We start from the raw sequence: 25,136 nt of genomic DNA on the forward strand, positions 1-25,136 counted from the left end.
CAGATTCCCGTCCAGTTTCAGACCAAAAGTCTACTAAATCTATGAACTCATTATTAGGACTTAATTTATTTATCTTGATTAACGTTAGGTTTTGAAGATTTAGTTTTGTACTTTCGGTGAGTCTGGTATATGATAGTTGTTGTAACAAGATAGTAGCCAGTTAAATCGAAGCATTGGGGTCGATTCAAAAAACGTATTCCAATACTAGGTACAATTCAATTATTGACTCTCATAAGTTGTTTTTTTGCAATATTTATGACGCAATTCATATTCGAATTTGGGAGGTGAGGATGACACGATAACACCAAAAAACCGGAACCACTAAGCATAAGCTAAGGAACTTGGAAATGGTCAAATGTCTCAAAAAGGGAAATAATTTTTAAAAAAAATCAATTGGCAAGTTTGATTCAGTCTTTAACTCTTAAAAGTCTCAACGAAATAGAAACTGAAGACATAACACTGGTTGGTACTTGAGCATGTGTGTATATACATTATTAACACTAAAACTTCACAGAAATTCTTGCTAAACTCATTGTGACAAATAAAGACATAATTTAATATTTCAAGCCATTTTTTTTTTTGCTTAAATTAAATTTATTGACTTGTGTGGCGCGGGTAACATAAATTTGACTTTTTTTTTGCCGTCGATGCTTCCGGTGAACAGAGCCAGAGCTCTTTTAACAATCCTGAGCCAAGCCAAAACACTAAACCATACTCAGCAAGTTCACGCCAAGGTCATAATCCATGGATTCGAAGATGAAGTTGTTCTCGGATCCAGTCTCACTAACGCTTATATCCAATCGAATCGTCTCGATTTCGCTACTTCTTCTTTCAATCGAATCCCTTGTTGGAAGAGGAATCGCCATTCGTGGAACACGATTCTCTCTGGTTACTCCAAATCCAAGACTTGTTGTTATAGTGACGTCTTGCTTCTTTACAATCGCATGAGAAGGCATTGTGATGGCGTTGATAGTTTCAATTTGGTATTTGCGATCAAAGCTTGTGTTGGTTTAGGGCTTTTAGAAAATGGGATTCTGATTCATGGCTTGGCTATGAAGAATGGGTTGGATAAGGATGATTACGTTGCTCCGTCGTTGGTTGAGATGTATGCACAATTAGGTACTATGGAAAGTGCGCAGAAAGTGTTCGACGAAATTCCTGTCAGAAACTCAGTTCTTTGGGGAGTTCTGATGAAAGGATATTTGAAATACTCGAAAGACCCAGAAGTGTTTCGTTTGTTTTGTCTCATGAGAGATACTGGTTTAGCCCTCGATGCGCTTACCTTGATATGTTTGGTAAAGGCTTGTGGAAATGTTTTTGCTGGTAAAGTAGGGAAGTGTGTGCATGGAGTATCCATTAGAAGGAGCTTTATAGATCAGAGTGATTACTTACAAGCCTCCATTATAGATATGTATGTGAAATGTAGATTGTTGGACAATGCTCGAAAACTATTTGAAACAAGTGTTGATAGGAATGTGGTAATGTGGACTACGCTGATTTCTGGGTTTGCAAAGTGTGAGAGAGCTGTTGAAGCATTTGATCTGTTCAGGCAGATGCTACGAGAATCGATACTTCCAAATCAATGTACTTTGGCGGCCATTCTTGTTTCTTGCTCGAGCTTGGGATCTCTGAGGCACGGGAAAAGTGTTCATGGCTACATGATAAGGAATGGGATTGAAATGGATGCTGTAAATTTTACATCGTTCATCGATATGTATGCTAGATGCGGAAATATACAGATGGCTCGGACGGTTTTTGATATGATGCCAGAGAGAAATGTGATATCTTGGAGCTCGATGATCAATGCTTTTGGGATAAATGGTCTGTTCGAGGAAGCTCTGGATTGTTTTCATAAAATGAAGTCACAAAACGTAGTTCCCAATTCTGTGACATTTGTTTCGCTTTTGTCGGCCTGTAGCCATTCCGGAAACGTCAAAGAAGGATGGAAGCAATTTGAATCGATGACAAGAGACTATGGGGTAGTGCCGGAGGAAGAACATTACGCGTGTATGGTGGATTTGCTAGGTCGAGCTGGTGAGATTGGAGAAGCTAAGTCTTTCATTGACAACATGCCTGTGAAACCAATGGCCAGTGCTTGGGGAGCTCTTCTGAGTGCTTGTAGAATCCATAAAGAAGTCGACTTAGCAGGAGAAATCGCAGAGAAGCTCTTATCCATGGAACCCGAGAAATCAAGTGTCTACGTTTTGCTTTCTAACATATACGCTGATGCTGGGATGTGGGAGATGGTGAATTGTGTGAGACGGAAAATGGGGATCAAAGGATATAGAAAACATGTGGGACAATCTGCTACTGAAGTCGGCTAGAACATTTTGCTATGGATTTCTGCATCATGGTTTTGACAGATGATGGAAATATGAAGCACCATGACAGAAAGATGATGGAAATTACTGTGAAATAGTTATTTGGAAAACTTTCTAAATCCAAGGTTTCAACTCTCTGCGATGAAGATGAGAGATTGGATTGGATTGGTACGAGACTACGAGCTGGTTGTTGCTGAAGTCAAAAGTCACTGTCATAAGATGCGTTGATATTCTTAGAACAATTGAAGAGGTTTATCTCTCTCTCTGTTACAAGGATCTTAGCTTAGCCAAAGCTAGTTGCGCGGTGTATTTTTCACGTGATTAAGCTTGCAATTTGAAATGTTGTTAATATATTTGGTTGGTATTTGGATATCAATAGAGAATCTGCAAAGACAGCAGTAATTTTGGGAAGGTGACTTGGGGATCAAAGTCTTCTCATGGTACATATTGTAGACATCTTTACATTTTCTGGCTTCAAAACATTTTGTAAGATTTCAGTATTAACAATTTGTTTCTCGAAAAGATCTCAGCCTTTTAGAACCTTACTTGTATTAAAATCTTGAATAATGCTGCAAATTGCGAGGATGCAGTTTGATCTATCTCTTTCCTACTTTCATGTAAACAAAGCTTTCAATTATCTAAGAAAGTTTTGGTAAGTCTTAATATACATTCTCAGTTTCCTGCACATATCCAGCTAATCCCATCTGATCATATATCTCATCAAGCAGCAAGCAAACCTCATCTGAAGCTGAGTGAGACTTATCAGCTGCAGCAAACAGATGGTCTCGTTTATCTATCCGAATCGAACTTGTCCCAGGACATATCTTTTCTATACCCAACTCTCTCATCCTTCCCCTAATCTCTGCAACATCTCTCCACCTGTTTTGTTCTGCATACATGCTAACTAAAAGGAAATAATACCCACTATTCATCGGCTCCAAAACCATCAGTTTGTTAAACGCTATTTCAGCTATCACGAGATTCTTGTGAATTCTGCACCCATCAAGCAAGGCCCCCCAGATAACCGCATTTGGTTCAAATTCCATATTTCCAATCAATTCAAGAGCCTCATAGATCAACCCAGCTTTGCTGAATAGATGAACCATGCCTCCGTAATGTTCAACATTAGAGACAATGGAATAGTCATCAATCATGCTGCGATATATCCTCCGACCTTCGTCAACAAGACCTGCGTGAGTACACGCAGTAAAAACACTCACAAAAGTGACTGCGTTAGGTTTCACCGACTCCATCTCCATCTTGGCAAACATTTTCAGTGCTTCTTGTGCAAAACCATGAGCCGCCAGTCCTTCAATGATCGAATTCCAACAAAATAGATTCTTTTTGGGCAAATTGAAGAACACCAGAAGCGCCCGCTCTAAGCTACCACATTTGGAATACATATCTACCAGTGCAGAACCAATGTAGACATCAAGAACAAAACCGTTCTGTAACGTGTACATATGAACCTCCTTACCTATTTCCAGCACGCCGAGATGGGCACAAGCTGAAATAACAGTTGACATAGTAACCTCATCAGGAATGATGCCCTCCTCCATCATTTTGTAGAACACTGCAATTGCTTCTCTATATCTTTTATTCTGCGAGTAACCCTTGATCATAGTGGTCCATGAGATTATGTCCTTCACAGGCATCTGATTAAACAATGACTCTGCTTGTTCCAGATTGCCTAATCCCATATATCCATTAATCAAACAGTTCGACGTAGCCTCATTCTTCTCCGACATTTGGTTAGCTAAAGAATTCGCAGAGTCCATATCCAAAACCCGACGATAAGCAGAAACCATTGTGGTCCAAGCAATATCATCTCTTTCAGGCATTTCATCAAACACTTTCCTGGCTTCCCTGATTCTACCAGTGGCTGAATAAAAATCAATAAGAGTCGTCTGAATTTTAACATGGAAACCAAATCCAAATTTCCAGATGTGCGCCTGGAGTGATTCCCCAAACCTAGAAGCGAAAGAAGACGCCTTTACTAGTGAAGAGTACGTGTAGCTTGATGGAGAAACCGAGTCCCTGAGCATACGAACATACAATTCCAGAGATCGAATCGGGTGAGAACAAGTAACGAAGCCTTTAAACAACGCGTTGTAGACGAAAACATTAGGTTCCTGCATCTGGGTCATGGTGGAAACTGCGAGGTCAAGACGTTTAAAGGAAGTGCAGGCAGTGATGAATTGGTTCATTAAGCGACAGTCTTGGTTTAGGCTCGTCTTGATCATGGCGGCTAAAGCAGACTCCAGAAGCTTGGGCGTCGAGCATTGCTTGATGATTTTCTTTAAATTTGGAGGAGCCAGAGAGAGTGACGCTGAGAAATCTCGAAGATGGTGAGAAGGTACCCGAAGACTATGCACATTGGCGAAAGCATTCATGTAAAGAATTTGAGATTGTCGATAAAGATGCAGACTTTGAAAAAAAAATTGTTTTGTCCAAAAGAATCTTTTAGGTATAGAGAAACTCTGAAAGGACTAGAGGGTTTCAGGTTCACCAGACAATAATACTGAATGTTGCTATATTGTGGCATTAATCAATCTGAGAAGTGTTCATGATAACAATTCCAAACAAAAATGGCACACCTTTAGACTTTTTATACCTATTCCAAGATAATAGTATCACACACACACAAACACTATAAACATACACAGCGTTTTCTTCTCTGTTCTCATCATGCTTTTCAATCCTTGTAGTTGTTGATACATGAAGCCGAGTCTGCATGATGTGACGGGTTTCGTTGTTGCTACCTGTTTGTAGCCTTGGGTTGAAATATTTGCACAAGAGACCACAGGATGTCCATCCTGTGCATTACTTTGTTGTTTTGTCCCTGTCAATTCATAAAGAGTATCCAGTTATTAGATGTGATATAACAACAATACAATGATTAAGGACCTTGTGGAAATTTCATGATGCTGTAATGTTAAAGCGATTATATTGTTTGTTTTCCATTCGGATTTAAAACTAAAATAACGTTGTTTAGTTCCATGTTAAAAAATGGATGACTATTCAGATCATGTAAACTGTAAAGTTGTTTAGCCAAGTGTTGGAGTCTATTCCATGCTGTGTGTGACCTTAGAGTGGAGAACAGTTCTCAATTATTCCCAAATAACGTACCTCCACTACAAAACATATCCATGTTTTCTCGCCTTGTTTCTCAGTGGTGCCTCTGAGGATGATGAGTTCCAAGCTCCTTATCACGTTCGCTATCTCGAGAAAGTGGCTACATTCTTCGCATAGCATCTGTTCAACATCCAAAACACACTCAAGCAAGGAATTGCATATAACCGCAAAATTCAGGATGATAAATGCAGAGTTCGCCAGTCGTTCTGACAAAGTGCTTCAAATACATGAAAAAGGTAACGAGAAAATAATGCACACCTCAATAAGCATCACTCCTTCTTTGTCCAGATTCTCCACCATGATTGAGCACACTTGCAGATGGCCTCCAATCTCCACTGCCCAGCTCGAACCTTGTTCAGTGCTTGATATTCCTAGGGTGCCGGTATCCTTGTGTTGCATCTGTAACTTCAAATGTATAAGCTTTTAAGAAAACTTCCCCAACAATTTGATAAATGATCTATTAATCAGTCATGAATAAACGGAAACGTCTCTTCACAAACTATGGAGAATATAAAGCAACTTTCCTTGGGAAGACTAGAAATTATTAAGTACCTTTGAACTTGCACTTTTAGTGAGCTTGTCAGCATGCTGAGAGACACTCTGCAGGAAGAGCATGTGCTTGATCGTGCACTCTAGCAAGGAATCAATACTGCACTGTACAATATAACAACATAGTTAGAAAATAGCAGAAGAAAATATACAATTCATGACACTACAACTGCATGAGTGCAGTCAGTCACATGCTCTGAATAGAAAAACCACCTTAGATCCATTAGGCACAAGCTCCCTTAGTTCTTTGATACGATCCTGAATAAGTTGCCTGTCCCTTGGACGAGGCCGAGAACTTTCACCAGGTTTAGCTCTCTTTTTGTTCTTCTTGGGAATTTCCAGGGACGTCGGAAACTGGTCGCTGGATGAACTGAGACATGTTGATGAAAACCCAATGGAAGAAAATGCTCCGCAGATATTTGATGGATTCTGTTGGATAAGCCCATCTGCTAGAGGCGGCTGGCTAATCACACTATCAACTGTGCTAACAATATTTTGCTTATTATGACCAAAAGGTTCTGCCTGTGCCATTTCAGCAGTTGTAAGCAATGACTGTGTTGACCTGCTTGAAGATATTTCACGCCTGACATTACCATCACCATTACTCATACTAGCAACAACGGCATCTAGAAGATTCTCGGAGCTGGATTCAAATGTCAGGTGACTATGGCTCATATCATTTGTTCGTCTTATAGCTGCAGCAGATTCAAACTTTGCTAGCTCCCCATAATCAGTGCTTGTTTTACTGAACGCTGGCCCTAATGCCTCTAACAGCTCACTGCCAGAAAAAGAACACAAAGATGCAGTTAAAGCATCCAACTGACTTGACTCACTTTTTTCCTCCTGCCTATGTTCTGTATCTTTCACAAATATACTTCCTTGGCTCTCAGATGGTTGGAAAACCTCATTTCGACGAGAATAATCTTTATCTGTTTTCAACGCAGTAAGTACAGTTGAATCAAGTTGTGGATATGATGAACCTGCTTTTAGCCTATCACTCTCCATAGCTAAAGCAGATGTGCCTCCACTATTACGCACATGATTCCTCGAGTAGTGTTGGAAATTGGGATCTAATTCTCTTGAGTATCGGTATCCACCTGTTTCCTCATCATAAATCACCTTACTCATATCACTTATATCCACTTGATTCTTGTGTTTAGTATCAACCACACCAACTGAAAAACCACTTGTAACACAATCATTGCTTCCAAACATGGAAGGTTGGACTGCTTCAAGCCCACCAATTACTTGAGCAGTCCTCTCCATGTGAAAATATGTTGGAGTGAAATTGTATGGAAGGTCGTTACTTCTATTACTTGTGTTTTGAGATACAATATTTAACCCTTCCATATCCATAGCTTTGTCAAATTCTCCTGAGAAATCAGGGGATGCCTCATGTAAGCATTTGGAAGGTATTTTTGGCTGCAGGAAAATTATACAACGAATCATGGTTATACTCAGAAATCACATCTCTTCCAATTTTGCACGAACATTGAATGAGAAAGATCATTACCCGATCCGATGGACTGTTAATATCACATTGCATTAAATTTGATGCATGGTCTGCTAGTGGATCCGTAAGTGCCAAAAATAAATGCCTGATATGAGTCACCAAAGCCGGGTCTTCTTCAACCTGTTCCACCAAAAGTATACAGGAAGATCAGAGGCATTCAAATGTTTACATTTTCAATGGGAAAGCTCTCTTACTATATTGTATAAGCTACTTTGAACACCGCATACAGTTAGAACATCTTACTTACTTTACACAAAGAGCCAAGCTGCACAACTCCGCAAGAACCAACAGCTACTATAAGAATTGTCTGCAGAGAATGAAGAAACAAATTGTCATAAAAACTGAAATGCAAACGTTGAGGGAAAAAAAACTTCAATGTTTTGTTACAAGGACTAGAAAAAGAGACAAATGTGTGGAAGTAGAAAATATCTAATCTAATTATAAATATGAAGAAACATTCAACCACAAGAATATCCCATGCGATAGATAACAATACACAAAAGACATGAAAACCAGGGCAGGCAAAGAAAAGAAAAAAAACTGAAAACTTATCAGATACCTTAATTCCAGCAGAAATTTGACTCTCCCAACCGTTGTGAACCTAAGGGGAAAATATTATATTTCAGACAAAATGTTCCCACGAAATTATATTTTCAAATTCAACAACGTGCATATTTCCCAACCTGAAGTGTCGAATGAGAGTCATTCAAATATTCAGAGAAGATCCATTGATGTTGTCCAGAGATTGCTACTTGTCCTACAATCCTATAATAGTAGAGAGATACGAATGAAGATGTTAGCATCATTAAGTAAAATTCAATCATCAAAACGAATTAATAGCTGATGTTCCTGATAGAAGATTCAATATTAAGTATATCATGTAGTCAATACCAATGAAACAAAAGTTAAAAGAGCAGAGAATATTATAGCTACATTAATGTAAGACTGTAATACACAGTCAAGCTATAAACACACCAAGTCTTTGCATTGTTTGACAACATCAATAAAAGATCTCAAAGTAATGAAGATAGCAAGAGTATTAACAAGAACAGTGCATCAGCAAGCAAATTTTCCTTACCCTTCCCCAAGAGAGTGTACATGATATGACATCTTAGCCACAGCTAACCCAAGAGGGTCATGAGCATGGCGCCCTCCATGCAAGCTTTCCGGCATCAAACCGCGCTCATGATTAACACAGTACACATCCTCCAAAGTAAGAACCCTGCAAGTGTTTTTAATAGCCCATATGTGAAAAACTTCTACTTGACTTCTAGGCTTAATACTTAAAAACCACACTTGACATTCAACAAAATTGACTACGTATTGACTATAACTCTCAAAGCAACAAAATCGATCTTATCAGAGTCCTTACTAAATTCCACCAAACAGAACCAACATATTGGCATAAGATTATAAACTTTTGGATAACTTACATTGGCGAGTGGTGATTAAGTTTCCAGAACACGGCGTAGTTCCAATCCGTGTTGGAGCAGATGCTCCTCAGTATCTGTTGCAAGGTATAACCCATCTAAACCTTCCCCTTCACCACTAAAAAACACCCCTTTTTAAAACTTAAAATAGTCCCCCGACAAGAACTCTCCCTTGAATTCTTAATCAGTCTCTGTGTCTGAAAATAAACAGTCTTGCCACCTAAAAGGAAACCCTTTTTGCCTACAGATGAGCTACGAATCTACTAACTACCTCTGTATGAACCTCTACCAGCTTGTTCCCTTCGCAATCCAGCTCTCGGATTTATTGGTGGCCCTACTTCTCCCAGTGAATACTGCCTAGTGCCCATTCCTTTCCCAAACATAAACAACCCCTAGCTCGAAGAAGAAGAAATTGAGATCGAAGAAGAAGAAAACAGAAACAGAGTCTAGCTTATTTCATGAGACATTGATCCTTTCTCGAGAGATGATACGCTCTGAATCTGCATCTACAACCGAAAAATCTCTCTCAAAGTTAGAATCTTTGTCGAGAAATCCACCGGTGAAAGAGAGATGAACACTTTGAGTAAGAACAACAAGTGACTAGAGAGAGAGAAAGAAACGCAGAGTTGCTAAAAAGACATCTCCTTTTTAAAGGGGGGCGTTGAAGAAAATTCAGGGCTCATTTTAGCAACGGTGGTAATATTATCAGAGCTATCGTGCGCTGGCTAGGTGCGCATTTTAGCAACCCTAGGCCTAGGGTAGTAGTGTGGGGGGTGGATTTTAAGGCATGGGATTAATAATGTGGAAAAAACATTCGAGTGATATGATCTCTCTAATGGCCAGCAAAATGATTCACCAAGTGAAATTTTGTTCCTAGTGCACTTTATTTTACTTTTCTTCATCATACAAATTACACGATGTGTAGTACTTGTAATTCTTTCGCCATACAAATAACTTTTTTCTTTGAAATGGTGTTTGATAGAACATAATAATAATGCGTCTATATGTTGATGTGATCCTTATTTTTGATATGATCTGTTATGTGTATCGTTTGTTCTCCAGCCATTTTTTTTTTTTTTGTGGGCAAAGAAGGATTTGGAATGTGTGATGGGATTGTGGTCCATACAAAATCTATGGAATCTAATGATTATTTCCAGTTGAAAGATAAATCATACTATCTCCAAACAAATTCCTTTTGATTTTCTCCTCTTTTACTTATCAAGTTTCAAACATGTGTATGGTCAAGCTTCTGAAAATATAACCCTAAAATAAGTAGATCTTTTTTCTTCAAGTTCATAAGTATTTGTTACAAGAAAAAAAAATCAATATTTGTTAGAAACAAAAAGAGAGAAGTAGGTGAAAGAAGGCTTTGTTTGGGAAGAGGGAGGTGTGATTGTGATAAGGGGCGAATGATGAACATTGGCCAAACAAACAAAACAAGTGTATCAAGAAAGAAGCCTCACCTTTCGCTTTCAATTTCACACTTCTTTGTTTGACCTTTGGGACTTGAGCACATTCCATTTTCCTTTTCGTTCTTTCTTTTGTTCTTTCTATATGTATAATAACACACAATTTTTTGCGTAGATATACTGTCAAGAGGATAAGAGGGAAGGAGAAAAAGGAAACCGAAAGTTGTATGACTTTTACTATTCAACAATATCATTTCTCTTTTGGCATGTTTTTGTGGACGAAGCCCAAGTTCAAGAATACATTTAACGGTCTCCCTGTAGGAAAGAAGAAAAATAGATCATAACAACTTCTTTTGGTCAACAATATTATCTCATAATTGAAGTGAGAATAAAACAAGAAAAACTTTGAAGAGTGAATATTTATCGTCGTTTGTTAAATGGATATGTGCATTCAGAGTTTGAAGAAAAACATGAAAAAGTTTAAAGAGTGAACACCACAGACACAACAACCAAAACCGACAAATAAAGAAAGCTTGTTGAACTGGAAAGCAGCGGCAATAGGATATGGCTCTGGAGTCTTGTTATGACTGGCAATCGGACAAGTTATTGCTTCTTACAAACCGGTGTGTGTTCTTTAAGTTGTTTCGTCTTTGAGATGAAGCTTTTATGTTTGGTTTATGAAAATATGTATAAGTATTTTTGTTCCTGGTCCATAGTTGGTTATCTCATGAAAGCATTGAATAGGTCGCCAATGAACACACACAAGGTTTGGTTTTTCTAGCTACTACTCTGTTCTTATATCAAAAAATTTCGCGAGGTAACTCTGTTTTTTTTAACACGTGATTATAAGTTTAATTTCATTATCATCAAAAAGAAAAAAAAAAAAACGTATATGAAATCCGTAGAGCATAAAAAAATAATTTGAAAGTGTAATTTAAAAAATCGTTAAAAAAAAATGAGTATTAAAGCTATTGAGAAAACAAATTTAACTCGTGAAATATCTAACGATCAAATGGAATAGGTTAAATGACGAAATCCAAAATTAGATCCCGTTAATTTTTATATCGTTTGATAAATTTTTCCTAAAAGTAACTTAAATGCTATATTTACATGAGAAAATAAATTGAACTTAAGAAATCGTTAACAATCAAATGACGTGATTCAAAGTCCGGTTAGTTTTCATATTTTTTTGTAATTTTAGTCTAAAACAAAACGAAACAAACCAAAAAAAAAAAAAATGCTAAATTTACATAATGATTAGAAAACAAATTGAACTTATAGAATCTCTAACAATTAAATAACTAGGTCAAATGAAGGGATCCAAAGTCCGGTTAGTTTGCATATCGTTTTGCAAATCTAATATAAAACAAAACAAAATTAAAATGTTTACATAACAATTAGAAAATAAATTGAACTTGTGCGATCAAATGATTAGGTCAAATGACGGGATCCAAAGTCCGGTTAGTTTTCACATTGTTTTGTAAATCTAGTTTAAAACAAAACTATACTAAACTAAAATGATAAATTTACATAACGATAGAAAACAAATTAAACTTATAAAATTGCTAACGATCAAATGACTATGTCAAATGACGGGATCTAAAGTCTCGTTAGTTTTCATATCGTTTTGTAAATCTAGTATAAAACAAACAAAAAGAAAACCTAACAATTAGAAAACAAATTGAACTTGTGAAATCGCTAACGATCAAATGACGGGACCCAAAGTCCGGTTAGTTTTCATATCATTTTGTAAATGTAGGCTAAAACAAAAAAAAAAACTAAAAACCTAAAAAAACTAAAATGCTAAATTTACATAACGACTAGAAAACAAATTGAACTTGTGAAATCGCTAATGATCAATGACTAAGTCAAGTGACGGGATCCAAAGTCTGGTTAGTTTTCATATCATTTTGTAAATGTAGTCTAAAACAAAAAAAAAAAAACTAAAAACCTAAAAAAACTAAAATGCTAAATTTACATAACGACTAGAAAACAAATTGAACTTGTGAAATCGCTAATGATCAATGACTAAGTCAAGTGACGGGATCCAAAATCCGGTTAATTTTCATATCGTTTTGTAAATGTAGTCTAAAAAAAAAAAAAAAAAAAAACCTAAAAACCTAAAAAAAACTAAAATGCTAAATTTACATAACGACTAGAAAACAAATTAAAGTTGTGAAATCGCTAACGTTCAATGACTAAGTCAAGTGACGGGATCTAAAGTCCGGTTAGTTTTCATATCGTTTTGTAAATCTAGTCTAAAACAAAACCAAAAAAAAAAAAAGTAAAAATTTAGAAACGCAATTTGGATTTTTAAAGGGAAAGGAAATTCACCTGAAATCGTACTGAAATCGATGTAATGCGAGACTCTTTTCCTTATCTGATACCTCTCCAAGTCGTCTTCTCTCAGTCATCTCACAAATCTTCACTGTAGTCCTTTGTTCTCTATGCTGAACCAAATTCCAAAACAGGCAGTGTATGACATCATCCAAAATAGCCGTTGTGTGACATCATCACAAATAATCTCCAAGAATTACCTGGCCAATAATCTTCATGGGCTTGATGGGTTGAAAATTTCCTCTGTTTTTTGTTGGGCCTTGTAGGACCCTAGGGTTTGGATGACTTGGCGGTGGCGTCGTTGACATGGCGATGAGAGAGAGACTGCAACCGTGTGACACCACAAACTAACCGCCACGACGCCGGAGAAAAGATTCCACATGGATCGTCATCGAATGAACCCAGACAAACTAATTTGGGCGAACAACGAATTGACACTCACTTGTTCATGAGATTCGTAACGATCATTCAGCATCATCCAAAATAGCCGTTGTATGGCATCATCCTAAATAACCTTCGACGAAGAAGCGAGAATGAGATTCATAACGGCTCTTCGACATAACTTGCTCAAGAAGGAACTCAAGTTTTTTAAAGAAGAAGAAGAAATAGCACTTTAGGGTTTTGCTCTTCGGAGGTTGAGAACTTTGATCCGTAAGAAGAGAATCAGAGATTAGTATAGTATCTATAAGGAACGTTATCACCGACAAAAAGGAAATTTAACTTTGAAAAAGGAAATTTATTTTTAAAAGAAAACAAAAAGGAAATTCTGAGGACGCAAAAAAAAAAAAGGAAATCAAATCACTCAAAAAAAATGGAAATCACAAAACACATGTTGACAGTCACGTGATTACAGGTTCGCAAATCACAGTAACGTCATCCAAAACAAATGCAATTGGTATACTTTAAACGAAGTTCGCAAATCCGAACTTATGTTAAGTTACTTGATAACATTTTCCGTGTAGAATAAGAAGCCCAACACTATAACTCATTTAAAGATTAGTTCATAAGTTTATGTTGGAAAATAAATTGGGCCAGTATAAGCCCAATATAATTATCCACTTATCTACGGCCCACGGAAATCCTAGAATCTATCTATTTGAAGCTCATTCGTTTTTATTTTTTTTATTGCTCCTTCAACTTGTTTTTTTTCCAAGATCACATCTTTTATCCACAAATAATTATTTCTAGGAACTGAATAAATTAATTATTTTCTAGTAACTAATTTAAATTATTTATTTTTAATAAATCGTTAATATTTCCATAATCATTTAATTAAATATAAATTTCATGAAAATCTCGTAATTTTGCGATTGATAATTTTAGGACGAATTAACTTTATTTTCTCTTGTTTGACAAAAAAAAACTTTATTTTCTCTTCATTTTTGTTTTTTGTATACGTTTATGTTATATTATGGCGTGTCATTCCATCTTTAAATAGCCACAATATTGTTAATTTAAAGTGTTTTGCTAGATAAACTCGCTATTATCATACCTCATTATATTAAAACCTTATTGATCATTTGTTAATACTACGTTTAGTTACGTAAATTTGAAGCGTAAGTGCATATATTAGTTAACCGTTTATTCTTTATTATGTTAAGACCAGATAGATAGATATCAAGTAGCTGGAATATTTTGGATGCACCTTCCTAATAACCATCCCTAAATTATTTGTCACTGGCGTCTAACGATGAACGGAGACAGTTGAAGAGAGACAATATTGTTATTATCAATATATATCTGTTAAATTTCGTTATGTCAGTTTCAGTACATATATATGTGGCTATTTTATATAATACATATCTTTGTTAATGCATACTTTCCACTCATATACGAAGGGGCAAATAAAAGAAGAAACAAGCTTTCAATTTTTATCGTGTGTGGCGACTTAATCATGCCCAAATAATTAGACACGTGCTTAAATTGAAGATGCATGCACTTTCTTGCTTTCCAATGACGGATAAAAGTCCAGCATGTTGAGAAGATTCTATATTTTGTCCATAAATAAACTTATTTGTCTGCTGTGTCAAGTTTCTATTTGATACTCTATCTGGTAAGAAATTAAATACGTTTTTTTAGCGTAGAAAGTCGATGGCTCAAAATAAAATAGCAGTACTTTTTATTTTATACTGCTAAATCAGTTACGTATATAAGAAAAATACATTTGAAAGTGTAGATTTTGGAACATATAGAAAGATGCATGCTCTCCTAAGTTTGTTGAGATTAATTAAAGTGTTGCTGGTTTTAGAAAGATCAACTTTTTCCAATCCAAAATAAAATAAAACTAAAACAGATTCGGTAAAAAAAGAAAGAAAGTAATTCATCGAAGCCAAAAGATGTCAATATGTAGACTCCAAAAAAAAAACTAATATTTTACATTAATTATTTGAAATATCCATCAATCGTTTTCCCTTTAGCAAGTTGAGCCATTATTATATAATACTATACCAACTACTAGAGTTGCTGGAATTTACTAATTTCCCAAACAAAATATTTACTCTTTTTATTATTCATAATGAGTGGGGGCATTGAATAGCATGCATGTCTGAGTTTTCTTGGTCGCGCGGAAGAAATAAAAAAGTTTTTGACCTACAATTTTTGTACTACCAAACAACTGGGCTTACCTTTGACCCTAGCAAACTAGGAGGCTTGAACAAATAGTGAAATTCCAAAGATTAAAAACAAATAAAAAGATAAGAGTGTGCATGCACCCGTCTCTCTTGCGCTACAGGTTATTATTGTATTCTCAAGTTGCACGATACAAGCCAATTATGTTTCAATGGTCCACCACTAATAGGCTCATCCCACTAAATTAGATTTTTTAAAATCAGAATCTTTATATAACCACTTTATTAGTTTGGTATATCCTCTTAAACTTTTGCTAATTATCTTCCTAAATGTTTCTATTTTTTATACATACGTATCACATAGATTTAGTCCCTAAAATGTCTTATTGATCCTGAAATAATTGAATTCGAATATGCATTCTCGCAAATTTGATGTAATTCACCCATCGTCTATGAACCAAAAATCTAGACCAGTTACGATATATAAAAAAACTGCATGTTAAATTCAAACCTTAGTTGTATTAAAAAAGTATCTAATCTCATAACATTTGCTGGTAACTTTTGAGGATGAGTTTACGGGAAATTGTTTTTGAAGCGGAGAAATATTAACGTTATTATGAAATTACTCTCATAGTTCAATATTAATATATGGTTCACGAAGTCACATGTGTAGATGAAAAGAAAATCTTCAATGATCATGAAAAGAGAGTTTCGTATGTGGCCAAAAATGTTTTCTTTATCTGTTAAAGTGGGCAGTCTCGAGATCCCGTTACGAGCTTCTGTTCGGGTTATTCTATTGCTCCACCCCCATGTCACATGTGTATCAGAAAAAGGACAGTCAAAATAATTTGGTTGTCGAAGAAAATGATTAAATCGTCTATTCTCTTTTGTAATCATCAATAGAAACCCGTTTTAGCAAAAACAATAAATAAATAAAAACACTTTTTGTAATAGAATCTTGACCACTGTAAATATTGTATGTTAAAATAATTATAAAACAAAATTTGTGAGCATAGATCCAACAAATTATACGATTTTTTTGTGTGGCAATAGTATGACATTGTATAAAGGGGTATGCACTTGGACATTTTAGAGTCAAAATCAACCAAAAACCATCTTCAGTGTGTTATTCTATTATTTTTTTACTTTAAAATAGATTAATGTTTGTTTTCGAAATATGCATGTCGATCATTTAGTTTTTCATATATGACTGACTATATGATCACTAGTTCATGTCTAAAGAAGCAATTACTCACTAAGCCATATAAGATGGCTAAATTATCGTTAACACGAGATTAATCATCCTTGTTAGTATGTTTATATATGTTACAACACTGTCGCTGAAACGTCCAAAGAATCCAAAGTGAATTGTCGCCGAGTGGTCCAATGATTTTGTACGCTTCGAATTCGAACCTTCTCATCTACTGTCAATATATCGTAGCTTCAAGTTGCAGCCAAGCGACCCCACATCGGTCTAATCAATTTTATATGGGGTATGGTCATTTATATAATGAACGTATAAGTACTTCTACTGTGTAAATTATCATGCAATTACAGTACTATTTTCTGTAAGAAAAATAAATTTTTTGATATTTGGTTAGGCTAGGGACGATAGCATATATACTAAATTAAATGGTTAAATTTGAACTCGTGACTTCTTTTACAACTGAAACCGACGTTAGGTTTGACTATTTTATTTACAGTCTTTTTTCTTCTTCTTTAAATTGCAATGTTTTTAACAAAACTAAAGCAGTACTAATTCATAAGTGATAATGCATGGAGAGTACATGTGTGGACACCAAATGATAAAGAGACAAGTCGTATCAAGTGTTGAAAATACTTTTCTACTAGCAATTATAGTGAAACAGAAGCTTTGGCCTTCTATTCATTCTATACGTGTTGTAGAACTAGCGCATTCTCCAATTATAGAGGCGGCGGCAACGACGAAATCTCAGCCAATTCAACTTCTTAATCTTGTAAGAAAAAAAAACATCAAGTCAATTTCATGAAGCGATTACTATTATGTCGCAGTCAATCTTTATATACCGATAAGACGACTACCATCTAACAACAAATTTGACCAAAAGTTTCCTTATTTCGTTAATATGTCATTAGTTTGTGATTGCTCTAGGTATTATAGAATGAATGCTAATTAAGTGACATATCTTGATGGTTAGTTATTTCTATTATATATCCTTCATTAAATGGTTTATCAGGTTGTCATTACATTTTTATGGCACACCGTGAAAAAATAGTAGGAACATGAGAAAACATAATAATTAAAAACTAGTATATAAGTTAAAAACTTGAATGTGAAGACGTTGAAGAAAACATGGGTTGTTTTTGGCTTCTATAATCGCATCGCATGTTTGACCCATTTAGCCGCATATTTCTAATCATTATTGTTAGTTAACCTCTTATAATCTAAACTTTTCAACTGTTGTGATGGTAACATCTGTTTTTACTATACAATATTCCTATATGTAAACTCTATTCAAAACAAATATTGCTACATAAACTCTGTTCTGTCGAGTTGTTGCTTGTTGAGCCTTTAGATTCATTTTTCTTCGGAATCTCCTGTCCTTTGGAGTTTGCATGCTTGGTTGGTTCTTCTTGTGGCTCATGTTTCTTGGTTTCAGCCCGACGTCAACCGTTACTTTGGGATTGGTTGCAGGTTACGATGTTTTGAGTTTCAGATTTAGCTCTTAGGTTCCTTTTAGGCTTACCTTCTTGTACCTTTATGTTTACGGTTTGTTTCCCTCTTTTGGGCTTAGGTTTCTGGAGATATTGTTGTCTTCCTCCGCCTTAGTTTCTGACAGAGTTTCGACTCTTGTCGTTGTTGTATTTCAAAAATGTATTATACCTTCGTATAATATAATGGAATCATTCAGTCGAAAAAAAAAAAAAAAAAAAACGATTTAGCCGCATGTTTGACCTATTTTGCCCACATATTTCTAATAATTGTTGTCACTTTAAAAACCTTAAAAATTAATTTTTTGTGATGGTAAGTGGTACGTTTAACAACTATTTTTACTATGCAGTTCTTATATAAACGATTTAGCTATAAAAGATACAATGTAGCAGCGGTTTAGGATTATCACTCTACGAATCAACGTCTCATTACTTTTTCATAATTCCGAAATTTCAAAATTCATAAATGTGCAATTGATCACTATATTAGTTGAACTGATCAAGAAGAGACGAGAGAGTATATGAAGAGGCCAAAGTGTCGCTAACTGGTGAGCTCATCTATTTTGTCGGGAATACGCCGCCGTACGTCATACACTCAACCTGGTCTTGTCCCACGTGGAACATTTCACCCACTTCTGTGTATCTCATATTAATAGATAGATCCTATTACGTAACTTTCTTTCTTTCTATGAATATTATTATTGTAGCACCAATTATCTTTTTGTTGGCCCCATTTTCCGTTTTTATGATAAATGGTGATCGCGTATTCGGAGGCAGCCTAATTGTCATATTGGACCTATTGAAATAAAATATATTAAAATAATAATATTTTGTGTAATAGCCCCCAAATTCAAATATCTAATCCGTTCTATATATTTCCCAAACTTAGTGCCACTTAGACACAATAAGAAAACCGTTAACAAGAAGAAAAAAAAAAGATCGAAAATGGAATATCAAACTAACTTCTTAAGTGGAGAGTTTTCCCCGGAGAACTCTTCTTCAAGCTCATGGAGCTCACAAGAATCATTCTTGTGGGAAGAGAGTTTCTTACATCAATCATTTGACCAATCCTTCCTTTTATCTAGCCCTACTGATAACTACTGTGATGACTTCTTTGCATTTGAATCATCAATCATAAAAGAAGAAGGAAAAGAAGCCACCGTGGCGGCCGAGGAGGAGGAGAAGTCATACAGAGGAGTGAGGAAACGGCCGTGGGGGAAATTCGCGGCCGAGATAAGAGACTCAACGAGGAAAGGGATAAGAGTGTGGCTTGGGACATTCGACACCGCGGAGGCGGCGGCTCTCGCTTATGATCAGGCGGCTTTCGCTTTGAAAGGCAGCCTCGCAGTACTCAATTTCCCCGCGGATGTCGTTGAAGAATCTCTCCGGAAGATGGAGAATGTGAATCTCAATGATGGAGAGTCTCCGGTGATAGCCTTGAAGAGAAAACACTCCATGAGAAACCGTCCTAGAGGAAAGAAGAAATCTTCTTCTTCTTCGACGTTGACATCTTCTCCTTCTTCCTCCTCCTCCTATTCATCTTCTTCGTCTTCTTCTTCTTTGTCGTCAAGAAGTAGAAAACAGAGTGTTGTTATGACGCAAGAAAGTAATACAACACTTGTGGTTCTTGAGGATTTAGGTGCTGAATACTTAGAAGAGCTTATGAGATCATGTTCTTGATAATCTCTGCTTCTACAATTTTTATGTAATTTGAGTGAGCTCTGTTTTTTTAAGAAAAAATCCGTTGAAAAGTTTTGGAAGAGATGTGATGGCCGTGTATAGATGTCAACTATTTGCGTTACTGTTGGAAACATGTATAGATGTGTAGTTCTTTATCTTGGTGCTTAATTTTAATATTTATTTTTGCCATAATTCTACAAAACCGATCCGAGAACTTTAACTTAATCTACTAAAATTTCTCTTAAACTTCAATTATCCGAGAAAAAATAGTCAAAAGAAACCTATGTCAAATAATTAAATGTAAAGATACTTTAAAAGTTCTTACGATGAAGTCAAAATTAGAAACAAAGTTTGAAATAGTCATTTACTTTATAAAAATTTTTAAGGACGCAAGCTCTTCGCCCATATTTTCTTGGTTATTGAATGAGTTAAAATTTAATTTTCGAAAGTATTGAAAACGTATATTTGAGAAAAAAATATGATTTTGTGAGCTAAGTTTGTTACCGTCTGCAGCATCTCAATGAACTATGAGTCGACGTGCAGAATTTATAATTTGAAAACTGTTATTTTAATAAGTAGTTAACCGTACAACATATTTTTTATATACAAATAAAATTGAATCATCTACTATCTATTTCAAAGAAAAAAAAAAAAATTGATAGCAAGAGAGTGTTAAATTGGAGGACTACGTGTTCTACCCGTCTAGACGTATTTGTTATCCACCTTGAATGACAAATGTAAAATGTACGATCCAATCATATTATTTTGATTTTTGTTTTATTAGATCAGATTAATATACACGTCATTGCTGATGTTTTCCTTGTTTATTTTATATTTATTACCCATCCGTTTATGTTTTTTTTTTTTGTTGGGGCAAAACAATCTGTTTCAGTATGTCTATCTAAATGTTATTTTGATAAAAATAATAATTTAAAAAGAATGTTTTTGATGTTTTCTCACACGAAGCAATCATTTTTCTTATTGGTTGGGCTACACTAACAAAACTATTGGGCTTTACCAGAAAAGGCCCAACCAAAAACTAACTATGAGCCGAAACGCACAGCTCTATTTAGCTGTTGGTCCGACGACCAAGAGTCAACAATAAGTTCAACGAGACATATGTTAAGCAGTTAAGAACAACAACAGTTTTAGATTATGGAAAAGATGGAACTCTCACATATAAAATCAAGAAAGTCAATCTAAGAAGTTTCGAGGGATATGATTGGAATATGTGATTAAACCAAAACAAGGAAAAAGTAAAAACAGAGGCATAGCTACAAGCTAAGAACAATAATACGAAAATATAACTAATGTGATTATTAATTATCCATATTCAAAGTAATAAGCCAGCTAGATGAAAACGCTTTAATCACTAGAGTAACAGTGATAACCATTATTCGCCGAAAGAGCTTCCATGTATTGTTTCTTCAACACTTCCATTACTCTATCTGCTATGGCACTTGCATAAACACTAGATCCTTCACTAATCTGTTATATCACAATTCGTTAGTTAGTCTAATAGTGTCTGACTATGGATTAAATTGAGATTTTATGACAAACCTTGGCGTTGAACAAGAAACTGTGGTGCTCTCCGATTTGTGCACCAGCTACATGGTGAAGATCAAGCTCAAGTTGGTCAACGACTTTGGATACGAACAACAAACAATTGATTTTCTTCTTCTGCACGATCTTGATGGTAACTTCATCGTCTATGATACGTACATCGACATCAGTGAATTTCGATTTCCTCTTGAGCCATGAGCATCTCAAGGCATTGTTCTTCTTATTGATCAAACATTGTTCTACTACTTCGCTTTGAGCCTTGAAGTTCTCATCAACAACATCATCTCCTTCTCTGTTCCTCTGTTTCACTCTCTTCTTTTCCACTAGCAGCTTGAACTCATCGATCGTCCTTAGCAACTCTTTGATGTAATCTATCGCTTCTCCGACGATTGATGCTCTATCATTCTAGAGATATAAGAAAAAAGGGTTTAATTAGTTTCTGAAGATTTCTTACTTGAAGAAGAAGTTAGTATTTAAGTAAGTGTAAACCTTGGTGGGATTTGGAATTAGATTCTTTAAGTCACCAAACCGGTCTTTGAAGTGAACTCTTCTCTCGCGTTCTGTAGGGAAAATTTTACGCTTTTTCGATCCTCTGCCTTTACGGTTAAGACCATCGTCGAGGTTGTTGTTTTCTTCATCATACATCAAGTTCACTCCTTGGTTAGTCTCAGTTTGATCTTGATCCACTCCCATGAAACTCCCATTAGGAGGCTGCAGAGGAAAATTCAGATGGAAGAGCGGGTCATAGGCGGCGACAGAGGAAGATGTTGTCATGATAATGTCTTGAATGCTAGGGTTTGCGAAAGGTGGAAGTGAGGATCTTGGCAATTGCAAGAGACTGAGTAGGTCAGGAGTGGTATGATTAGGACCCAAATTCACAAAATCTTGGTAACCATTGTCCCAATGATTCGACTGTTGCGCATACGATGGATCTTGGAGGGTTTGGTGCATTGAACTCTGGAATTGATGATCACAATTAGGAGTAGCATTAATGTGAAGCTGATGAGCATAAGCTGAGGCTGAGGCAGGTAGAGAAGAGTCTTGTGGGCTGAGGTGGAATGCAGAGAGATCTTCTAGACTGCAGTTGCTGTTACTGTTGCTACCGATGACCGTGATCGTCGGTGGTGGCTCGGACGGAGAGAAACTGCTCTCAGCAGTCATTTCTGCCGGAGCATTTGGATCAAAACACCCAATTTCTTCAAACATGCCTCCTCCTCCCATGAAAACCGGTCCAAAGGGCTAAGAAAGATGGTTTCAAAATCAGAAAACATTGACACAGTTTTGATTTGCTAGATTATATATTGAAAACTGCAACCTAATCTTGAACAAATCTGTTCTAACCAACTTAAAAATCGTCTAAGCTTAGATGAATTCTTGTAATGTATATCTAATGATCAGGTTATTAGGAATAAAAGAGTAAGAGAAGGGTATATTGTTACCGACTTGGCTGATGATGATTCTCCGAAGAACTTTTTCCGAATTCACGCCAAGAAGAGACTTAACATTAACAACTCTTTCTTTTTCTCTCTCTGTCTCTCTTTTTGAAATGCCTATACGTTTGCAATTTGAGAGTAACAAATAAAAAGAGTGGAAGATGACACATTTAACTTTTTTTTTTTGTATTAATAAAATACGTCTGTTATTTATTTGTGGTCTAACGGGGAACAAAAGTTTAATTTCAACAACTAACATTTTTTTCCTTTCAATATATTTTTTATTTTCTCAAAACGCTAGTGTTTTTTTTTGTTCGTACCGTAATATTCAAAAATTGAAAACTAAAGTTTTTTTTTTATCAATAACAATTAATGGTGGTACTCTGGACTGGACTTTGGTTAAAGTTCAGATTTTTTTTATGTGTGACAATACCTACTTTGATACATCTTACTGAATTGAAATATTTGGTTACCTTATTGGTAAAAGAAATAGTAATTTTATGACCTAAGTTACAAATTTGAGTTCTTTTTCTTTATAAGTTGCATCTTTTAGAGATTTTTTTTTTTAAGTTACATCCTTTTTAGAAACGAGGGTTTTGGTTGGATCATGAAATTTTTGTTTGTGGCAAGACAGGCCGGTGGTTAGTTACAGTCTGTAAGTTCCATGACGTGTCTCTCTTCGCGTGGGTCCCGTCACGATTCTCTCAGGTTTTGCCGTTTTGGTATATGATCTTTAGGGGTATTTCTGTCTATTGATTATATTTTCTCGGTAATATTACGCTTGATTTGAATCCTTCGACTATAATAGAGATTTTCTTAATTTCACTTTCACGTTCAAAGATTTTTTCGCATTGTCTTTTGGAAAAATAGCAGAGTTTTTTAAAAAATAAATAAGAAACGATACATTCAAAAAATATTATGTGAAGTTGAGTTTTTTTTTACATATAGAGGAAATAAAATTGATCATAGTCATAGACATAGAAATTTGTCAGTGGAATCTTTTCTATTAGGTCAAACAAGATTCAACTTTTAACATTTTATCTAGGACTTCTGAATTCTGATATACAATGATCGATGATATTATAAATAAGATAAAAAGGCTTTATTTGTATTATTTCCTTGTAAAGTAAAGTATTTCTTAATTTCATGTTTGTTGGGTCATGCAAAATATGTTTCCAAGGCAAGGTAGCGGATTTTTTGTGAAGAATATTAGCTGGGTCCCACGTGACACAAAAGCTATGCGGAAAAGGGTGTTTCCGTAAACTCACTTGAAAATTTCTGCTAACCAGTTTTGTCCGGTTAAGTTCATGTTATGTATGTTACAATTTGGGAATTGGGATTCAGTTAAACCGGATCAGCCGAAGACATTATTATATTCGTTTTGTAACTTTTTGTTTAGAGGGTGTCGAGTTAGGTTATCGAGCTGAGCTGTATATAAAAACATCTCAAACAAAGGTGAGGAGGGGATGCATTTGCAAAATGGAATTAAGGGGTGTTTCGTAATCGTGACAGTTACGTTTTTGGTTTCTCTCCTATGAGGCTTATTTTGGGCCTCAACAAGAAGTAGGCGTTTTAACACGTTTCGTCATCTAGAGCCAGATGAGAGGGCCTAAACCCTACCTGTGGCTGGTTATTTATTGCTTTAACTTACCCGACAGATGCGACTCAATTTGAAATATCTCTTTTGGGCCTACTGATCTTATTGACGAGAGGATTCATCACCCTTTTCTTCGGCCACTTGGAAAGATTATATAGATTGTATGTTTTCTCTTTTCATTTTCTATCCTCGTGAAGTTTTTATTTTTATTTTTTTATTCAGATTACGAAAATCTTGAGAAAAAGAATAAGACCCGGTGAGCGAAAGGAATGTGTGGCGATGGCGATGCCTACACAGCCGTGAAGCCGAGTCATCGATTATAAAATGAGATGTGTCGATGATAACATTGCTAGTATAATTCTTGGTGTGGTCCATTATTTGATAAATTTATGGTATGCGTCCCTCATGGGAAGTGTGATAAGATTAAACCTAGTGTTCGATATAAAATTTCAAATTTTGTGTCTTAGCCATTCTATTGAATTTTAAACTACGGTCAGATTGAAGCTTACATATATTTGATGTAAAACATAAAAATATGTGGCTGTTACTCGTACACATTTATGGTTATATAAATGAATAGTCTCAATCACAGCCGTGCTCTGTAGTTGTCAGGTATTCGTGTGGTTTGAAGTATAACATTGTCAACTATTTGTATAAAGTTTCTCTATACTATTAGTTCCATGATCTAGTTATATATACAAGTCATATCAGTTTACACTAAACCACTCGACACTCATTGATAATCGCATACCGTTACTACAAAACTAAATTCACCTTCATTGCTTATTAAAATCAAATCATCACAATAGCTGATAGATCGTGGCCTTAGCATTTCCTCGGTAAGACTTATGAAAAAATTAAGATAACTATTCTTTGAAAAAGGTAAAGGAAAAGAAGTTGGGAAAACTTTG

General features: G+C 35.6%; 6 protein-coding genes and 1 long non-coding RNA gene across 10 annotated transcripts, besides 1 other annotated feature; 3 read left to right on the top strand and 4 right to left on the bottom strand.

Moving 5' to 3' along the window:
- The first annotated feature begins 625 nt into the window (after positions 1-625).
- MEF3 (Pentatricopeptide repeat (PPR) superfamily protein) lies at positions 626-2,851 on the top strand. The gene has a single exon (NM_100495.2). It carries the CDS (start codon positions 648-650, stop codon positions 2,322-2,324), a length of 1,677 nt encoding a protein of 558 aa, NP_172104.1. The 5' UTR covers positions 626-647; the 3' UTR covers positions 2,325-2,851.
- A 37-nt stretch (positions 2,852-2,888) lies between these two features.
- AT1G06143 (basic helix loop helix DNA-binding superfamily protein) lies at positions 2,889-4,757 on the bottom strand. The gene has a single exon (NM_001331615.1). The coding sequence runs from the start codon at positions 4,712-4,714 to the stop codon at positions 2,981-2,983; it is 1,734 nt and encodes a 577-aa protein (NP_001322461.1). The 5' UTR covers positions 4,715-4,757; the 3' UTR covers positions 2,889-2,980.
- An 83-nt stretch (positions 4,758-4,840) lies between these two features.
- On the bottom strand, positions 4,841-9,582 carry EMB1444 (basic helix loop helix (bHLH) DNA-binding superfamily protein). 2 transcript variants are annotated; one of them, NM_001197992.2, is made up of 11 exons: positions 8,952-9,582; positions 8,597-8,740; positions 8,202-8,283; positions 8,078-8,119; positions 7,766-7,825; positions 7,519-7,638; positions 6,219-7,427; positions 6,009-6,110; positions 5,715-5,855; positions 5,451-5,576; positions 4,841-5,163 (listed from the first exon to the last, which is right to left on the bottom strand). In NM_001197992.2, the coding sequence occupies exons 1-11, from the start codon at positions 9,044-9,046 to the stop codon at positions 5,080-5,082; spliced, it is 2,205 nt and encodes a 734-aa protein (NP_001184921.1). In that variant the 5' UTR covers positions 9,047-9,582; the 3' UTR covers positions 4,841-5,079. The 2 variants fall into 2 exon arrangements, with proteins under 2 accessions (NP_001184921.1, NP_001318931.1); NM_001331616.1 differs by having other exon boundaries at positions 5,715-5,861.
- Positions 9,212-9,316: a sequence feature (AT1G06150.uORF1).
- Positions 9,583-10,736: 1,154 nt separating the features above from the next.
- Positions 10,737-13,425, bottom strand: AT1G06148 (uncharacterized protein). 2 transcript variants are annotated; one of them, NM_001160838.1, is made up of 3 exons: positions 12,895-13,380; positions 12,692-12,807; positions 10,737-11,180 (listed from the first exon to the last, which is right to left on the bottom strand). In NM_001160838.1, exons 1-3 carry the CDS (start codon positions 13,000-13,002, stop codon positions 11,153-11,155), a joined length of 252 nt encoding a protein of 83 aa, NP_001154310.1. In that variant the 5' UTR covers positions 13,003-13,380; the 3' UTR covers positions 10,737-11,152. The 2 variants fall into 2 exon arrangements, with proteins under 2 accessions (NP_001154310.1, NP_001154309.1); NM_001160837.2 differs by lacking the exon at positions 10,737-11,180 and having other exon boundaries at positions 11,584-12,807; positions 12,895-13,425.
- Positions 13,426-18,758: 5,333 nt separating this feature from the next.
- Positions 18,759-19,844, top strand: ORA59 (octadecanoid-responsive AP2/ERF 59). Its single transcript, NM_100497.3, has one exon. The coding sequence runs from the start codon at positions 18,898-18,900 to the stop codon at positions 19,630-19,632; it is 735 nt and encodes a 244-aa protein (NP_172106.1). The 5' UTR covers positions 18,759-18,897; the 3' UTR covers positions 19,633-19,844.
- Positions 19,845-20,832: 988 nt separating this feature from the next.
- Positions 20,833-22,756, bottom strand: AT1G06170 (basic helix-loop-helix (bHLH) DNA-binding superfamily protein). Of its 2 annotated transcripts, NM_100498.4 has the most exons (4): positions 22,639-22,756; positions 21,685-22,434; positions 21,193-21,600; positions 20,843-21,120 (listed from the first exon to the last, which is right to left on the bottom strand). In NM_100498.4, exons 2-4 carry the CDS (start codon positions 22,414-22,416, stop codon positions 20,998-21,000), a joined length of 1,263 nt encoding a protein of 420 aa, NP_172107.1. In that variant the 5' UTR covers positions 22,417-22,434; positions 22,639-22,756; the 3' UTR covers positions 20,843-20,997. The 2 variants fall into 2 exon arrangements, with proteins under 2 accessions (NP_973769.1, NP_172107.1); NM_202040.1 differs by lacking the exon at positions 22,639-22,756 and having other exon boundaries at positions 20,833-21,120; positions 21,685-22,576.
- A 499-nt stretch (positions 22,757-23,255) lies between these two features.
- AT1G04447 lies at positions 23,256-23,580 on the top strand. Its single transcript, NR_138718.1, has one exon. It is a non-coding gene; the product is annotated as an other RNA (long non-coding RNA).
- Positions 23,581-25,136: the final 1,556 nt, after the last annotated feature.

The sequence above is a fragment of the Arabidopsis thaliana genome (assembly GCF_000001735.4).
Source record: "Arabidopsis thaliana chromosome 1 sequence".
NCBI lineage: Eukaryota > Viridiplantae > Streptophyta > Magnoliopsida > Brassicales > Brassicaceae > Arabidopsis > Arabidopsis thaliana.

Coding starts and splice junctions, on each gene's coding strand:
- MEF3 (NM_100495.2), top strand. CDS start 648: ATGCTTCCGGTGAACAGAGCCAGAGCTCTTTTAACAATCCTGAGCCAA.
- AT1G06143 (NM_001331615.1), bottom strand. CDS start 4,714: ATGAATGCTTTCGCCAATGTGCATAGTCTTCGGGTACCTTCTCACCAT.
- EMB1444 (NM_001331616.1), bottom strand. CDS start 9,046: ATGGGTTATACCTTGCAACAGATACTGAGGAGCATCTGCTCCAACACG. Junction 7,826..8,077: donor AAATTTCTGCTGGAATTAAG/GTATCTGATAAG, acceptor CATTCTCTGCAG/ACAATTCTTATAGTAGCTGT. Junction 7,639..7,765: donor AGCTTGGCTCTTTGTGTAAA/GTAAGTAAGATG, acceptor TTGGTGGAACAG/GTTGAAGAAGACCCGGCTTT.
- AT1G06148 (NM_001160838.1), bottom strand. CDS start 13,002: ATGTCAACGACGCCACCGCCAAGTCATCCAAACCCTAGGGTCCTACAA. Junction 12,808..12,894: donor CCATGAAGATTATTGGCCAG/GTAATTCTTGGA, acceptor AATTTGGTTCAG/CATAGAGAACAAAGGACTAC. Junction 11,181..12,691: donor CGATTTCAGTACGATTTCAG/GTGAATTTCCTT, acceptor TAAAAAAAACAG/AGTTACCTCGCGAAATTTTT.
- ORA59 (NM_100497.3), top strand. CDS start 18,898: ATGGAATATCAAACTAACTTCTTAAGTGGAGAGTTTTCCCCGGAGAAC.
- AT1G06170 (NM_202040.1), bottom strand. CDS start 22,416: ATGGGAGGAGGAGGCATGTTTGAAGAAATTGGGTGTTTTGATCCAAAT. Junction 21,601..21,684: donor TAATTCCAAATCCCACCAAG/GTTTACACTTAC, acceptor TTATATCTCTAG/AATGATAGAGCATCAATCGT. Junction 21,121..21,192: donor GTTTCTTGTTCAACGCCAAG/GTTTGTCATAAA, acceptor GTGATATAACAG/ATTAGTGAAGGATCTAGTGT.